At 57.8% G+C, this 17,137-nt stretch overlaps 1 protein-coding gene across 5 annotated transcripts in view; it reads left to right on the top strand.

The window, feature by feature from the left end:
• The first annotated feature begins 417 nt into the window (after positions 1–417).
• ADAP1 (ArfGAP with dual PH domains 1) overlaps positions 418–17,137 on the top strand; it is a 57,257-nt gene continuing 40,537 nt past the window's right edge. Inside the window, exon 1 of one of the 5 annotated variants that reach the window (XM_040634641.1) lies at positions 418–634. In XM_040634641.1, coding sequence (XP_040490575.1) covers positions 553–634 — 82 coding nt within the window. In that variant the 5' untranslated portion in view covers positions 418–552. Of the gene's footprint in view, positions 635–5,978; positions 6,208–17,137 lie in introns of those variants that run through there. The other 4 variants (XM_040634642.1, XM_040634639.1, XM_040634640.1 and 1 more) reach the window with 4 other exon arrangements.

Raw genomic sequence — 17,137 nt, 5'->3', positions numbered from 1 at the left:
GATGGTGTGAGCTGACACCCCTTCCCTCAGCCAGCATTCCCAGAGCGCCCGCCGGGCCGGGGGTGCTGCCTGACACACAGTAGGTGTCCAGGCGCTGTGCCCCGCCCAGAGCGCCCATGGAGGAGCCCACCCAGGCCTGCTCAAGCCCCCCGCCAGTGTGGCTCGTGGCGCTGTGCTCAGATGGGGGTGGGCAGCAGGGAGACCTCAGGGCTGGTCCCTAAGCGCGCAGGCTGGGGGCCGGGTTGGGCGCGGAAGGAGGCCGCCCGCCCGCCCGCCCGCGCCGCTGGGGGCCGCCCGCGGGCCGTGCCGGCCAGAGCGCGCCGTGCGCCCCGGGCCCCGCGCCGGCACACGCTCAGCGGCCGCGGCGGAGGCACCAGCGGCGGCGGCGGCGGAGCCGGGCCCGGCGGCAGGAATGCGGAACCGGCGCGCGGGCTGAGGCCGCCCAGGATGGCGCAGGGCCGCGGGCGGCGAGCAGCCTGCGTGGGGCCCTAGCGCGGCGGGGTGGACGCTCCGGGCCCGGGCCCGGCATCGCGGGCGGGCAGCATCGCGGCCATGGCCAAGGAGCGGCGAAGGGCCGTCCTGGAGCTGCTGCAGCGACCGGGGAACACGCGATGCGCCGACTGCGGCGCCCCGGGTAGGTGCGGCCGGGCGGGCGCGCCTAGGGTCGTGGCCGGTCCGCGTGGGTGTGGGGCCAGGCTGGATGCGGGTCGGGGTGGGTGCGCCCCTGGGAGGCACCGGCCCAAGTGGGTGCCGGCGCGAATGGGTGCGGGGCCGGGATGGGTGCGGCCCCGGGTGGGTGCCGGCCTGGATGCCAGCCCCGGGGACTGGGAGGGGTGCTGCGGCGCCTGCGTGGCTGGGGGGCGCGGGCCCGGGGTGCACCTGCATGGAGCCGGACGTTGCCTCCCAGCGGCCCCGGGGCCTGCGGCTGTGTCGGCTCCCCTCCCCCCGCCCCAGGCTGCGTGTCTCGCTGTCACCCGCGGACCGCCGCCGCGTTGCGAAACCTCGGCTCCGCAGAGAAAGAGGAAATCACCCGGGCGAGCGTTTGCAGGGAGAGAAAGGGCGAGCCTGCCCGGGGGGCTTCTGTGCGTGGGTGTGGGGGTCCACCGGGCTCTCTGCCACCTGGAGGTGACGTCATGCCCCCCCCCCCGCCGCCTGGGGCCACCCTTTTGCACGCACCCTGAGCAGGGGGCTGGGGGAGGAAGCCATCGGAAAGGACTCCCCTCTCCCCACCCTAGCAACCGGCTGCTCTGGGCAGGTAGCCAGTTCAGGTGGGGCACTGGGGCAGGTGCAGCCTGTAACTCTCTCGCTCCCAGTCCACCTGCACCCATCCTCCCAGCAGGCATCTCCTGGACTTTGCTCCTGGGTGGCCCTGTTCTGGGGTGATTTCCAAGGTGCTAGAGTCCTGACGAGCTTCCCCTCCCTTCCTGGGGCGATTTGTCCTGGGATTGGCAGGAAAAGGATAGGCTGTGCTTCCAAGCCAGGAGAACCCTGCTTCAGAGCCATCAGCAGCACCCCCGTGGTCCTTGCTGAGGGTGAGGGTGGGGCAGGAGCAGCCCCTAGAGCCTCACCTGCTCATGCCACGCCAGGGCAGGGGGTGGCCCCACTCAAGTGCTGTTCCCCAGGCACTCCAGGGGGACACTGGACACCCCACTGGGGGCTCCTAGCCCAGACTCCTCAGAACACACCTACCACAAGCCTCCCAAGGAGGGGGCCTGCATTTGTCCTGAGACAGCAGTCTGACCACAGACCTGGTCGCCAGCTCTCCTCTGTTGCCCACCCACTGGACTGGGGGGGGCAGTCTTCGGCAGCCCCAGGTCCTGGGAATCTGCTGGTCAGCGGCGGTGTTGCCAAGAGAGGCTATACCAGGAGCTCGAGGGTCCTGGAGCCGGTGGCAGTCTTCTCTGGAAGCCGGGCAGACCGCGGTGGCCTTTCCCCCGGCCCCCTGAGCCGGGTAGCCACAGGGCCCACCCCGATGGTGCCGTTGGGGCTGCACTGGCACCACCGTGCTCTGCTCCTGCCAGCTGGCTGGTTTGGCTCACACTCTCCGAACCTTCCTCTTCCAGACCACCACCTTCACTTGTTTCGGAAAGCTGGCCATGCCAGAGAGAGGTGACTGGCTTGTTCAGTTCTCAGCCTTGGGCAGGGGCCGGGGGAGGGGGGCCGACCCTGTCCCTCTCCTTCCTGGTCACACTGCTCAGGAGCAGCAGGTTTGGGCCCAGAGCCTCCCTCCAGCAACTTTGGGGAGGGGGCAGCCTGGCAGGTGGGATGGGGGCTCCCTGGCCTCTTGGGTCCTTCAGGGGCTCCTCCTTTCACAGTGGGCACTGCCATGCCCTGCCCACCCACTCAGCCAGAGGCCACTGCCCCGAGGCAGGCATGCTAGGCTCTGGAGTGGTCAGTTCTTACAAGCCCAGCTTTCCCTGGCATTGGGCCAAGCCTCTGGTTTTTCAGAATTGGCCCATGACACCAGCATCTCGCCTTATCTGTCTGGCAGCCCTGTGGAGCAGGCAAGATGCTGGCGATCGCCCCCATTTCACAGCTGGGGAAACTGAGGTCTTGGAAACTTGACCCGCCTTGGGAGACGTGGGGCTTCAAAGGCAGAGCAGGTCTCAATGCTATAGCCCTATCCCCCTTCCTGACCTTCCCCCCTGCTACAGGGGTATCGGGGGCGAGGCCTGCTGCCCTGCCCCCTCCCTCATGACCCCCGTGGAATGCACGCCCCCAGTCTCTGCTTCTTGGATGAAGCCATCTGGTCTGTCCAGGTTCTGTGCCTCTGTGCCTGCCGCGGCCCAGACGGGCAGCTCGGGGCCATTCTGTGGTGACACGGACTGGCTCATGGCTGCCCTGCCTGACCACAGCCAGCCGGCAGCAGGGCATTGCCGGGGCAGGGGGCAGTGAGCCCCTGGACAGCAGGCCAGCAGGGCAGGCCTGGGCCACCTCTAACCACCAGGCGTGGGGGGTTTTGCAGTAGATTTGGGCAGGCCTGGCCAGCTGGCCACGGGAGGGCTCCTGGGAGGGAGGCAGCCTTGGGATGAGGGAGTCCCTGCCGCCCCCACAGGACCTGCTCCAGTCATGGGCTCCCCCCTCCTTTGAGCGTGGGACCTGGCTGACAGTCTCCCAGACAAGTGTGTTTCATGACAGGCCTGGGAGAGTGGGTGCGTTTGCAAGGCCTGGGTGGGGTCTCCATCTTGGGGGGGCGGGGAGGGGGCCCTCTGCATGTCCGCCGAGCTGCCTACCTAGTTGGGACAAATGCTAGAGTCCCTCCTTTGAGCCCCAGGCCCGATACCCCGGAAGCACCTGGGCTCTCAAGGCTTTCATTGGATTTCGGTGTGGGTGGTAATGGCGGGTCCTTTGGTGCACGCCTCCTGGGCGTCTGAGTTATCTGGAGCTCCAGGTGGAGCCGATTCTGAGAGCACCCCGGCCTGTGGATGCAAGCGGTCGGCTCCGTGGGGAGGTCCTCATTTCTGCCAAGACACGCGGTTTGGGATGGCTGCGTGGAGGCCGGGCTGCTCCAGGCACGTTTCTGGAGCTGGGACCCGAGGGTCTGGCTCTGAGCGGCCTGGGGGGGGGGCGGTCCCTGCAGCCCAGCTATGCCCGCAGCCATGTGGTGACCTCGGAGCAGAAGCCGCTCGCTCCGCCCAGAAGGCTTCACGGCGGGCACGAGTCTCCTGAACTTGCTGAACTTGTCGTAAGCCAGGACAGAAGCAGCGCGGTGGGGGAATTTCAGGAACTCGGCCTGGTTTGGGAGAGGGTCCCCTGGGTGGGCGCGTCACTGCTGAGGAGGGGGCCGGGCAGGCAGCACCCATCTCTGGGGCAGCCACCACCTGGTTTTCGGGCTAAACAAAAATTTTTGTGGTAAAATATGCATAAAAGTTACCATTTTAACCACCTTTTCTTTTTTTTAAAGATTATTTATTTGGGGGGGGAGCGTGTGTACTTGTGTGTGTGCAAAAGCACGCACAAGAAGCAGGGGCAGAGGCAGAGGGAGAGGGGAAGCAGGGTCCCCGCCGAGCAGGGAGCCTGAGGCCGGCTCGATCCCCGATCCCCTGACCAGGAGATCGTGACCTGAGCCGAAACCAGGAGTCGGAGGCTGAACCGACCAAGCCCCCCGGGCGCCCCCGTCGTAAGCGTCCTGGGTGTGTGGTGGCGTTAAGTACAGTCCTGCTAGTGTCCACCATCCCCACTCTGCATCTGCAGAGCTCTTACCGCCCTGCGCCCCGGCCCCCCGGCCCGTCCGTGTCTGTGGGTCTGACGACGCCCGGGCCTCATGTGAGTGGGGTCCTGCCGTGTTTGCCTTGTTTCTGGCTCACTCCCGCAGCGTGGTGTCTGTCCACCCTTGCTGGCCTGCCTGTCCCTGCTCCTGTTAGAGGGGTGCTCCACGCGTGGCCCATCGTCCACCAGTAGACACCTGCCTGGCTTCCACCTCTTGGCCGCTGTGGATGCGGGGGTGCGAGTGCCTGAGTGTTTGGGGCAGAGACGGAGGAGTAAGGGGCTGGATCACAAGGTGATTCTCGGTCGGACGGGCTGGAGGGCCCTCCGGGCTGCGTTCCTCACCTGCCTCTGTGCTCGGGCCCCGTGCATCCCCCCACCTCCACCCCAGCAGGAGAGGCCCAGCCCCCCGGGTCTGACATGCCCGGGGACACTCACTAGGCTGAGCTTGCCCCAGAGTGGACTCGGAGCTGGGCCTGCGCTCCTGACGCAGCTCCTGGAAGGCAGGGGAGGGGCGTGGTGGGGAGACATCGCCCCTGTCCTCGCGCCCCGCCCTCCTCGGTTGCCGGTTCGGGGTCTGCCAGCCGCTGTCCCCCACCCCTGTGAGCTGGCTGCTTGGTCCCAGTTCCCCAGTGAAAGAGCCAGAAGGTCTCCACCCGGGTCCCAGGGTGGCAGGCGGAGGGTCTGGGTTTGTCCCCTGCTCACCTGGCGGCTGCTGCCTGGGGCCCCATCAGGCTCAGTGGTGGCTGAGACGGGCTCTGCCCCTTTCACACAGAACCCAGAACGGACAGTCTTGACCATTTGGGTGCGTGCGGTTCAGGGGCCTTCAGCACCTTCATGTCTGCAGCTGTCACCACCAGCTGTCTCCAGAACTTTCCATCTTCAGCAACTAACCCTCTGTCCCCACTAAACCGCCATTCCCCCTCCCCGGCCCCCAGCTGCCTCTGTGAGCCTGGCGGTCCCTCAGAGACGTGGGGTCCCGCAGTGTTGCTCTCGTGTCCGTAGGTTTCCTTTTAAAACCTGAGGTGCTGTCCACCTGGAGTGTGATGTTAGCGTCAGGGGCACGACGCGGTGATCCGGGACTTGCGTAGACTGAACCACCGATGGCAGTAAGTCTGCTGAGCAGCCTGTCACCACACAGAGACACAACTCTTTCCTTGTGTTGAGAGCTTCTAGAAGCTACTCTCTTAGCCACGTTCAAATACACGACGGGGGGTCACCAGGCCGTACGTCACATCTGGGACCTGCTCGTCTTGTACCTGGACTTTTGTGCCCCTCGACCCCCTTCACGCACCTCAGCCGCCCGCCCCCGGCCACCGCCAGTCTGTTCTCTGTGTCTGTGCGTGCGGGGGTTTTCCTGGGGTCCACAGGCGGTAGTCGTCTCCTTCTTTCTGACTGCTTTCACTCAGCGTGATGCCCTCGCGGTCCATCCATACTGTCGCAGAGGGCAAGGCGCCCCCTTCCTTGTGGCGGAACAACGTCCCAGCGCATGTGGACATGCAGCGTCTTCACTGTCCGCTCGGCCACCGCGGACCCGTCGCGGCTCCGTGTCTCGTCCCCGGTGAGCGATGCCGCAGTGAGCCTGGGGGTGCAGACGTCTTCTCGAGTTAGTGTTTTGGTTTCCGTTGGTAACTACGCAGAAGGGCCCTTGCTGGATCTTACCGTAGTTCTATTTTTAACTTTTTGAGGAACCTCCGCGCTGTTCTCCACAGTGTCTGCCCCAATTCGCTTTCCCACCGGCAGCGCACGAGGGTTCCCCTTTCTCCACATCCTCACCGACCTTGTTCCTTCTTGTCGTTCGGACGGTGGCCATTCTGACCGGTGTCGAGGGGATCGCACTGTGGTCCTGATGTGCGTTTCCCGGACGATCCGCGATGGGCACCTTCTCGCTGACCTGCCGGCCGCCCGTGTGTCTCCTTTGCGAAAATGTCTGTTCAGAACCTCTACCCAGGTTAATTGGATTGCTGGGTGTTTCTCTTGTTTGTGTTGCTACTGAGTTGTGTGAGTTCTTTATAGCTTTTAGATATTACTGTTAGATATGATTTGCGAATATTTTCTGCCATTCCACAAGTTGTCTTTTCCTTTTGCTGCAAAAGCTTTCCAGTTGCATGCGGTCCCATTGCTTTATTTTTGGTTTTGCTGCCTCTGCTTTGGGTGTCAAATCAAAGATTCCTCACCAGGACCAATGTCAAGAAGCTTAGTGCCCGTGTTTCCTTCTAGGAGATTTATGGTTTCAGGTCTTAGACTCAAGTCTTTAATCCATTTTGAGTTGATTTTTGTGTATGGCGTGAGGCTGTCCAGTTTTCCCAGCACCTTTTACTGAATCGGCTGTCCTGTCCCCATCGTGTGTTCTTGGCTCCTTTGTCATAGATTTATTGACCGTGTATGGGCGGGTCCGCTTCTGGGCTCTACTCTGCTCCACTCGTCTACGTGTCCGTTTTTATGCCAGTACCGTAGTAGTTTGATTACTGTAGTTTCGTAACATACTTTGAAATTGGGAAGCATGAGGCCAACAACTTTGTTCCCCTTTCTCAAAATTGCTTGATTATTTGGGGTCTTTTGTGATTTTGTACACATTTTTGGATTGTTTGATGTATTTCTGTGAAAAAATGCCATTGGACTTTTGGTAGGGATTGCATGGGATCGTAGATTGTTTTGGGTAGTGTGGGTATTTGAACGATATTAATTCTTCCAACCACGAGCACGGACTGTCTTTCCGTGAATTTGTGTCTTCAGTTTCTTTCTTCAAAGTTTTATAGCGTTCGGCCTCCCGCCCTTCACCTCCTGGACTAACTTTACTTCTCGGTGTGCCACTATTTCTGAGCACCCGTCAGCGGGATTGTTCTCTGAATCGCTCTTTCTCCTGGTTGGTGTACGTGCGGAGGAACACAGCTGACTTCTGTACATTGACCCTGTGTCGTGTAGCCTCACTGATGGCGTTGATGGTTCTAGGTGTGCGTACGCGTGTGCGGAGAACCTCCAGGGTTTTCTCCGCATAACGTGTCATCTGCAGATAGCGACAGTTCGCTTTCCCTTTCCTGCCCTTACGAAGCCTTTTGTATCTTTCTCCCCGCTCGCTGCCCTGGCCTGGACTTCCAGCACCAGATGGAATGCAGGTGCACAGAGGGCACCCTTGTCTTGTTCCTGACCTTAGAGGGAGAGCCCCCAGCGTCTCGCCGCTGAGTGTGATGGGAGCTCTGGGCTTGTCCTGTGTGGCCTTTGTTGCGTCGAGGCTCGTTCCCTCTGTACCCACTTTGTTCGGGGTGTTTCTCATAAACGGATGTTGAATTCTGTCAGATGCTTTTACTGCATCTATTGAAATCGTATGATTTTTGTCTTTCATTTTGTTACTGGGGCGAATCGCATTAATCGATTTGCGGATGCCGGATTGATTTTTTTCCTGAGGACACAGAAGTTTATTTAACGTGCTGCTCGGAGCAGCGGGCAGGACAGCGAAGGAGGGGCTGCGCGGGTGGGTTTCGTGATCCAGACTTGTATCCCTCGATCGTGGCGCACGGTCCTTTCAACGTGTTGTTGAATTCAGTTTGCGGATCTGTCATTGAGGACTTTTGCCTATGTGCTCATGAGGGACACTGGCCTGTAATTGTGGGGTCCTTGTCTGATGTTAACGTCGGGTAGTGCTGGCCTCATAAAAGGAGTTTGCAAGTGTTCCCTCATCTTCTGTTTTTTGGTATTAATTGGTATTACTTCTTCTTTAAATGCTGGTAGAATTCACCGGAAGCCATCTGGTTCTGGAGGTTTGTTGAAAGCCTTTTGATGATGGATTCAGTCTCCTTGCTACTAATGCATGTGTTCAGGTCTACTTTTTCATGATTCAGCTCCTACGTTCCTAGGGGTTTATTAGCTGCTTGCTCAGTTGGTGGGGATGAATTATTCCTAATGGTCTCGAACGATCCTCAGCGTCTCCGTGGTATCGGTCGTCCGTCTCCTCTTTCATTTCTGATTTTATCGACTTGAGTCCTCTCTCTTGTTTTCTTGGTGAGTCTAGAAAAATTTGTCAGTTTTGTTTGTCTTTTCCAAAAAAACAGCTCTTCATGTCATTGATCTTTCTATTTTTGTCCCCCTCTCTTTTTTTTAGAGAGAGAGCGAGCAGGCGGGGTGGGGGGAGGGCAGAGGGAGAAAGGGTCTCAAGCACACATCACGCTGTGCACGGAGCCCACCGTGGGCTCTGTCTCACGACCCTGACATCACGACCTGAGCCCAGACCAAGAGCCGGACGCTTCACTGACCGTGCCCCCGGCGCCCTGGGCTTCGTCTGTTCTTTCTCTGGCTCCTCGCGGCATGCGGCTAGGTTATCACAGACCTTTCTTGTTTCTCCATCGGGCGCTTACCACGTGCGCTTCCCTCTCACAACAGTTGTTGCTGGGCTCTCCGAGTCTCCGTGTGTGGTTTTCCATTTTCATTCGTCTCAATTATTTTTCAATTTCCCCCTTGACCCACTGGTCGTTCAAGCATCTGCTGAATCTCCACACGTGTGAATTTTCCCGTTTTCTTGTCCTGGATTTCTCCTTTCACACCACGGTGGTCGGAAGATGTGTCATGTGATTTTCATCTTCTTAAATTTATTCAGACCTGTTTTGTGGCCCAACATGGGGCCTGTGGTCTTAGGTTTAGGTCCTGGATCCATTTTGAGTTAATTTTTGTATGTGCTCTTGGGTGAGGGCCCAGCGTCACTCTGCGCACGTGGGCGTCTTCCCAGCGCCACTTGCTGAGAAACCTGTCTTTTCCCCATTGAGGGGTCTTAGCGCTCGCGTCAGAGAGCGTCTGAGCACCTGGGCGAAGGTTAACTTCTGGTTTATTCTGTCCCGCTGTCTGTGTGGTTGATGCCGGTACCACACTGTTTTCAGGACTGCAGCTTTGCGTTAGATTTCGGATCACGGGGTGGAAGCCCTCCAGCTCTAATGGTCATTGGGATTTTGTAGGGTTGCATTGAGTCTGTAGGTTTGCTGTGGGGAATATCGACATTCTGACAGCGTCAAGTCTTCCAGTTCATGACATGCGATATGTTTCCATGTATTTATGTCTTTAATTTCTTTCTACAACATTTTAGAGTTTTCATCATACAAGTTTTTTTTTTTTAACCAACTTGGTTATTTCTTAAGTGTTTTATTGGTTTCGATGCTATTGTAAATTGATTTGTTCTCGCAATTTACTTTCAGATTGCTCATTCTGTATAAAAATGCAACTGACTACAGCCCCTGGCTGGCTCAGTCAGCTGAGCACCCGACTCTGGATCTCAGGGTGCTGAGTTTGAGGCCCATGTTGGGTGTAGAAACTACTTAAAAAACAAGTAAATAAAAACGCAGCTGATTTTCACGTGCTGACTTTGTATCCCTTACGTGCTGGACCCACTTACTCTGACCACTCTTTTGTGGAGTCTTTAGAGTCCTCTGCACGTAAGACCACGTCGTAGGCAAACAGATCCTTTCCCCTGTAGATGCCTCTTCCTTCGTTCTCGTGCCCGGCTGCTCCGGCCGGAGTTTCCAGGACTGTGTGGAGCGGAGGTGGTGAGGGCAGGCGCCACCCTTGTCCCTGCTCCTTGAGGAAGCGTTCAGGCCGTCCCCGTCGAGGATCACGTTTGCCGTGGGGGTTTCGAGGTTACCGTGTGGAGACGGTTCCTCCCGTTCCTGGTTTGTCGAGTGCCTTTGTGAGCGTGTCGGATGAGTTAGGTGCTGTTCCTGCATCAGTTGAGACCGACGATCGTGTGGGTGTCCCCTCGTTCTGCGGACATGGTGCGTCACACTGGCGGGTTTTCACGGGGAGTCCCCTGTGCGGCCCACGGAGAAAGCCGCTATCTTCTTGTGCTGCCGCGGCCTGTCCTCCAGTGGCCTGTGGAGGGTGTTGGCCTCCGTGTTCACAAGGGACACTGGTCTGTGATTTTCTCGGAGTATCTCTGGGGTTCTGGCTGTATCGGATGAATCAGGAAGCGCTCCCTCCCCCGCAATTGTTCTGGAAAAGCTTGAGAAGGACGGGTGTTGGTTATTCAGTGTTGAGCAGAATTCACCAGTAAAGCCGTCAGGGCCAGGGCTGTTCTTTGCTGGGAATTTCTGTGACCGATTCGGTCTCCTACTTGTTCACAGGCCCATTCAGATGGTCCGCTTCTTGGTGATCTGGTCTTGGTGGGTTTCCCGTTTCCAGGAATTTGTCCACTTCCTCTAGGTGACCCCGTTGTTGGCGTACCGTTGTTCACAGCACGCTCTCGTGGACCGTTTTATTTCTGGAAGCGGCGTCCCACACTTCGGGGCTGATTTTAGGGACTCGGGTCTGTTTCTTAGTCCATCCAGCTCAAGGCTCGCCGATGCATCGATCTTCTCGAGGAACCGGCTTTTGCTCTCATGTATTTTCTCTTGGTTTTCTTTCATTGCACTGACCCCTGCTCCAGTCTTGATGGTCTCCTCCCTTGTGCCAGCTCTGGGTTCCGTCTGTTCTTTGTCTGGTTCCTTCAGGTGTGAGCTGGCCGTTGGTTTGACGTCCTCCTAGTCCTGTAACGTCAGCATTTACAGCTGCAGATCTCCCCGCTGGCACCACCGTCGCTGCAGCCCGTGTTCTGGTGTCGCGTTCCGGTTTCCTTCATCTAATTTCATCTCGTCTCTAGTCTCCCTTGTGATTTCTGCCTTGATCCTCTGGTCGCGTAAAGGTGTGTTACATGTCCACGATGTTGTGGACGTTCCCGTTGTCTCTGTGTTGACTTCTAACTCCACCCTGTTGGGGCCAGAGAAGATACTTTGTATGAAACCTACCTCCTAAAATCTGTCCGGTCTCACGTGCGGCCTCACGTGCGGTCGACCGGGTACAACGGTACGCCGCCCCGTGGGCACCAGGGAGGAAGGCGTGCGCCGTCCCGGTCCGGTGGAGCGTCTGGTTGGATCTGGGTGGCTGTTGCGTGAAGTCCCCCGTTCCCTTACTCCTGTGATGTTTCCGTCCATCCCCGTGAGCGCAGCACCGCGGTCTCCAGCTGTCATTCGAGGCTGGCCGCGTCTCCCTTCCGCTCTGTCGGGTCTGGCTTCCTGTGTTTTGTTGGTCTGTCATTAGACACGTAAACGTAATTGTTAGATCTTCTTGCTGTTTTGAGCTGTTACACGGACTGTCCTCCTTCGTCCCTTGTGGCCTTTTCCTGACTTCGTCTGTTTGTCTGATGTTCGTGAAACCACTCCAGCTCTCCTGGTGCTGTCTGCGCGCAGTCTCCTTTCCCATCCTTTGACTTCCAGCCCGCTGTGTCTTCAGATGTCAGCCGCGTCGCTCGTGGACAGCCAGCGGCTGCACCATGCGTTTCTGTCCATCCCGCCATCCTCTGTCCGTTGACTGGAGAGGTTCATGCATTTACCCGGAATGTGAACGCCGGTAAGGAGGGACTTCCTTCTGTCTTGTGCTCTTTGTGTGGTGTGTGGCCTATAACGTTTTGTCCCTCGTTTCCTGCATTCCTGTCGTCCTCGGTGTTGAGTTTATGTGAAGTGTTTAAATTCCCTCCTAATTCCTTTTGTGTATATTCTGTAGCTCTTTCCTTCCTGGTTCCCGTGGGGATCCCATTTAACATCCTAAATGTATAACCTTCTAAATTGAATGTATAGTAGTTTAACTTCAGTCACACACAGAAACCCTGCTCCTTCACAGGTGTCTGTGCGACACCTTTTCGGTTGTGATGGCACAGTGTCTCCTTTTACACATTGTGTGCCTAAAGACATAAATATTCATTCATTCATTCATTCATTCATTCATTTTTTAAAGTAATGTCTCCACCCAACTGAAATCAAGTGTGGCATCTTCTCAGACTGAGGCAGCCAGGTGCCCCCATGAATAATTATCTTAAATGCATTTAGTCTCGTAACTTATGTAGAAAACAAGGTCTGGAATTAAATACCAAAGTTATGGTAGTACTAAGTTTTACATTGATAATTTTTTTAATCAAATGAGTTAGTCTCTTAAATCATGTAGAAAACCACTGTTTTAACACCATGGAATGCCAGCCAACCGTTGCGATAACAACACTGGCTTCCGTAGTCGCCATGTGTCTACGTTTCGTCTTTGTGTCTCCGTACGGCTCTGCGGTGCTGCAGCTGTGGTCACAAACTCCCTCGACTTTGGTTTACCTGGGAACATCTCTAGTTCTCCCTCACTTTTGAGGGACAGTTTTGCCAGAACTAGGATTCCTAGTTGACAGTTTTTTTCCTCTGAGCACTTTGCACATTTGAGCCAACTGTCTTCTAGCCTCTGAAGTTTCTGATGAGAAATCTGCTTTTCATCTCTTTGAGGCTTTCTGGTGACGAGTGGCTTTCTTCCCGCTGCCCTTGCGATCCTTGGGTCCGGGTTCTGGACGCTGTCCTGTCGCGTGTCTCAAGGTGTGGCCTCTTGGAGTTCGCAGAGCCTCGTGGATGTTTGTGCTCACGTCTCTTCACACCGTGATTTCTACAGATCTTCCTGCTCACAGTGTCTCCCACGCACATCACGTGGCCCTTTTCGTTCTGTTCACTTTTCTTCCATCTTCTTTTCTGCCTGTTTCTTGGCCTCCATAACTTCCATTGTCCTGTCTTCAAGGTCACTGATTCTTTCTCCTGGCTGCTCAGATCTGCCTTTGAATCCCTCTGCTGAATTTTCTATTTCAGTTACTGTGCTTTCACATCCAGAAGTTTCTTTGTAGATTTTCTGTCTTTATTCCTATCTCTCTTCTGTCTGTACATTGTTTTCTTGACTTTCTTCACATATGGCATTTGTTCTTCAAGCACATTCAAAACTTTTTTTAACATCTGTGTAATACGTCTGCCACTAAATCCTTGTCGGGGACAGATTCTGTTCATCTGTTCCTTTGAACGGGCCATGCTTTTCTGTTTCTCTGTATGCCTTGTGATTGTTTTTGTTGGACGTTTGAAACTAATAATGTGGGAACTTTGAAGTCAGGTGCTCCCCTCTTCCCAGGGCTTGCTGGCTTAGTCATTGTTTCGTTTATTGCTTTTGTTTTGTTTTGATTGTTATAGATTATCTGCCAAGGATCACCCTGAGGTATGAACTTAATGTCTTCTTGGGTCTTTTTTTTTTTTTTAAAGATTTTATTTATTTATTTTAGAGTGAGAGCACATGAGCAGGAGGGGGCAGAGGGAGACCGAGAATCTCAAGCAGACTCTCTGCTGAGCGCGGAGCCCAACATGGGTTTGATCCCATGATCCCGGGATCATGACCTGAGCCAAAATCAAGAAATGGAGACTCAGCCGACTGAGCTGCCCAGATGCCCTGTCTCGGGTCTTTTCTAAGCTCTTCTCTGGTCATTTGTGAATTTTTCCTGTATGTGCAGTTGTTTTGAATGTCCCAGTCTTTAATGCCTGGCTTCTGAAGGTGGGGGGCCCTACACCTTTAAGTCCTGGGAAGTCACTTGAGCTGGAGGGGAGTAATTGCCCCCCGCCCACCCGGTCAGAGGCAGCAATCCGTGAACAGAGCACAGACCTGATACCTGGAGGACAGGGTCCTTGCTGCCCATCCTGGCTCTTGCCCGGGTGTGGTTGCTCCAGGAACACTGCACAGCCGCGTGCCCGGGGCCGGGGGTCCAGAGCGCAGCTGCTCCTGTGCTGAGAGCCAACATTGATCACAAGTCACCACGTTTACCATCCACACCTTCCCCGGGTCCCAGATGAACCCAGGCACCTTCTACAGGGTCCTGTGTCTTTCTCTAGAACATTCAGCTCCTTGGGCACGGGCTTTGGTGGAGGGATGGGCTCTACATGGTGTGATGAGGGTGGGCAGGGAAGACACAGGGCGATGTGGAAAGGGGCAGGGGGTGGACTGGTGGTCCCTGGTGTCAGGGCAGGCCGTGAGTGAGTACAGGTACTGAGATGGCAAGTGTGGGGTTACTGGCAGTGACCAAGGTTAGGGTGTGGTCCTGGGATGCGGTGAAGTCTGGGGCTCCCTGAGCAGGAGGATGTCACCGGGAGGGGATGTGGGGAGAGGTGGGTAAGAAGACCCTGGGGTTTCTGGTGCTGGGGTTATCCAGAATTATCCACGGAGGAGGGGAGACAGCTCCCCCAGAAGAGGGGTGGCCATAGCAGATACAGTGGCCCCTGCCACTGTGGGCCATGAGCTTCGTGTGTTCAAAGGAGAAGCAAGTAGGCAAGTGTGTTCCGGGTGGAGAGTGGGGGACGGGCTCACCGGTGGCATGGAGCATGCAGGGCCTCGTTGCCTGCTGTGGGGGAGGGCCCTGGCCGGCAGAGGTGAGGTGGACGCTGGGAGGCTTTGAGTCGTCTAGGGTGCTGGCAGTGGTGCAGTGGGAAGTGGTCAAATCCTGGATATAGTTTGAAATTTGGGGAACAGAATGTGCCGGAACATAGCGTGTGGGGCGCAGGACAGGGAGAAACGAGGACACTCTGGTTTAGACCCAAGGACAAAGGAAGAAGGGTGGAGACCAGGAGCTGGTGTGAGGGGTTACGATTGAGAAGTCACCACGGACCGCGAGTGGAGACTCGAGCTTGAGGAAAGTTCTGGAGAAAGAGGCCGGAGGTAGACACCAGGTAGCCAATAGCCGAAGATATACAGATTTTCTGCTTTTTTCTTCCCTGAGGTGAAATTCACGTAACATAAAACTGACCATCAAAGCCAGCAGCCCAGTGGCATTTAGAACATCCCCAGTGTCGTGTGACTACCACATACCCTCAGCTCCCAAGTATGGTTTTTACAACCAGGAGACGAGACGACAGGGAGGGCTCCAGAGCCTGGCGGGGGGGCGGGAGGACCGCCGGGGCGGGCAGGCCGTCGTGCATGCTGCCCAGCCCAGGGGGTCCCCGTGCGGTACCTGCAGGCCAGGGGTTGGTAAAGGGCGGGTTGGAGGGGCATACAGGGCAGTGGCTGGAAGGTGCCGCGGGGTCAGGGGAGGGACTCTGAAATCCGGCAGCACGTGCGCTGAAGGGGCTGGTCCGGCGGAGGGAAGGGAATGTGCCGGAAGCAGGCCCCTGGGCCAGGTGGGAGGGGAGAGTCCCCAGGGAAAGCTGGGTCCCGCACTGGGGTGGGGGAAGAGGGGAAGATGTGAGCCTCCCTCCTTCAGGGCCTGCTCTGTAGATGGTCCCCTCCTCGGTGAATCCAGGCGGCGTGCGGAAGCCAGCCTGCCTGCGCCCCTGCAGCGGGGAGACCGGAGACTGAGGGTCAAGCAAACAAACAGAGCGTAGCATGTTGGGAGGTTTTGACAGCAGAAACCAGAAAGGGTAGCCCCCCCCCCACACACACACCTGTGCCCTCCTTCATCCCGGGCCGCAGTGTGGGACAGGCAGAGTTCTCGGAGCCAGCCCTAGGGCCCTGCCAGACCCACGCTTCTGTGCACGTGCCCTCTCCCCTGCTGGGCTTTGGTGGCGGTGACACTACCGGCTCGGCCCAGCCCAGTGCCAGGACATGTCTCACCTGCCCAGATGCCTCACTTCTGCTCCAGGGAACAGTGAGGGGCTGAGTCACCTCCGGGCTCCCTGGGAGACACAGACAGAGGGCAGTGACAGCCCTGGGAGGCCGAGGGTGTGGGAGGAGCCAGGAGAGGGCTGGCGGCCTGGGGCAGATCTGTCCTGGTTGGCAGGTGATGTCACCGCCGTGGAGGCGGGCCTGTGGCCTGGAGGTGGGCCGGGCTCGGGTGTGGTCGCTGTGGTCGTAGGGCTGGGGCAGGGGTGCAGATGCAGACTCGGCCCGGCCCCTCTCTGCCGCCCTCCCCTCTGCAGCGCCTCCATCTACTACCCCCCCACCCTGACCAGCACACGCCCTGGGGCGCGGTCTCTGCTGGGGGACACAGGCTCTGGAGGCTCACTCCAGGCTACTGGGTGAGGATCCCCCGAGTCTCTGGTGCCCAGAGACAGGATGGGCAGGCTCCTGTGGATGGGACGGCTGTCTGTCTCAGCTGCGTGCGCCGTGGCAAGGGGTATGGAGAGCAGAGCCTAGACTGGGGTGTGGGGCCTTCCTGCCTAGGGTAAGGGGGTCCTGGTACTGGGGCACCCCAGCCTGCTGCCCTCCCGCCCTGGAGGGGCTCTGAGCTTAGCGTGAGGCTTCTGTAGACAGGCAGACCCCTCACGCCTGGAGCCTCTCTCTGAGCTGCCATGTGGGGGTGTGGGCATGTGCGCGGGTGGGCAGACCCGGCTGAGCTCCAGCAGCCTGAGAAGAACCCCGGGGCCAGCCTGGCCACCCAGACCGCAAAAGCATCAGCCCTGGCCCTTCTCCCTTGGGGACCTCCGGCCAGCGTCTGTCCAGTTGGGGGACCGCCTCCACCCCCAGGCCCCCTCTTCTCCCTCTCCTGCCTGGCACCTGCCTGTGTCAAACCTGGAAGGGAAGTAGTTCAGAGTGGGGGGTGGGGGGCGCGCCAGGAGACCAGTGCTGGTCTGGTCCAGTCTGCCACTGTGTGACCTCAGGCAAGTGTCTGACCCCCTCTGAGCCTTATTTGCCTCATTCTGTGGACCTCGACCACCGGCAGGGTCAGCCTCAGATAGAGCTGTGGGACCAGGTGAGACTACATGCTCAGTCATTAGCCCCCAGGGACTGGGATGAGGTGCTGTGGGCTTGCCCCAGTGGGTGGGATGGCCAGGGAGGCTCTGGAGGGTGCCCGGGACATTTCTGCTTCGTCTCCAAGGCCAGGCCCCCAGATTGGCCAACACACGGCCCCCAGGGGCCAGGGGATGTAGCCTCTGGGAGAGCATGGCTGCTGGTCTGGGAGGGGGAGGGCGTACCTCGTAGGGGAAGCGGGTTCCTGCGACCCCGCAGAGCAGGCTGCCCCCGGGTGAGAGGCCCTGATGTTTCTGCTTCTCCAATCTCTGGGGGAGGGTTGGGGCCCTAGAAACACCTACTGCTTTCTCAGATTCACCTTTATGGAGGTGTGACTCACATGCAGTGAAATGCGCCCCTTCCACGCGTGCCAGAGAGCTGGGAGGAGAGCGCGGGCTCTCGCAGGGCTCGTGGGGCCTCCCCC

This window comes from Ursus maritimus, unplaced genomic scaffold (genome assembly GCF_017311325.1).
Source record: "Ursus maritimus isolate PB19 unplaced genomic scaffold, ASM1731132v1 scaffold_2, whole genome shotgun sequence".
NCBI lineage: Eukaryota > Metazoa > Chordata > Mammalia > Carnivora > Ursidae > Ursus > Ursus maritimus.
This window is presented reverse-complemented; position numbering and strand designations above follow the sequence as displayed.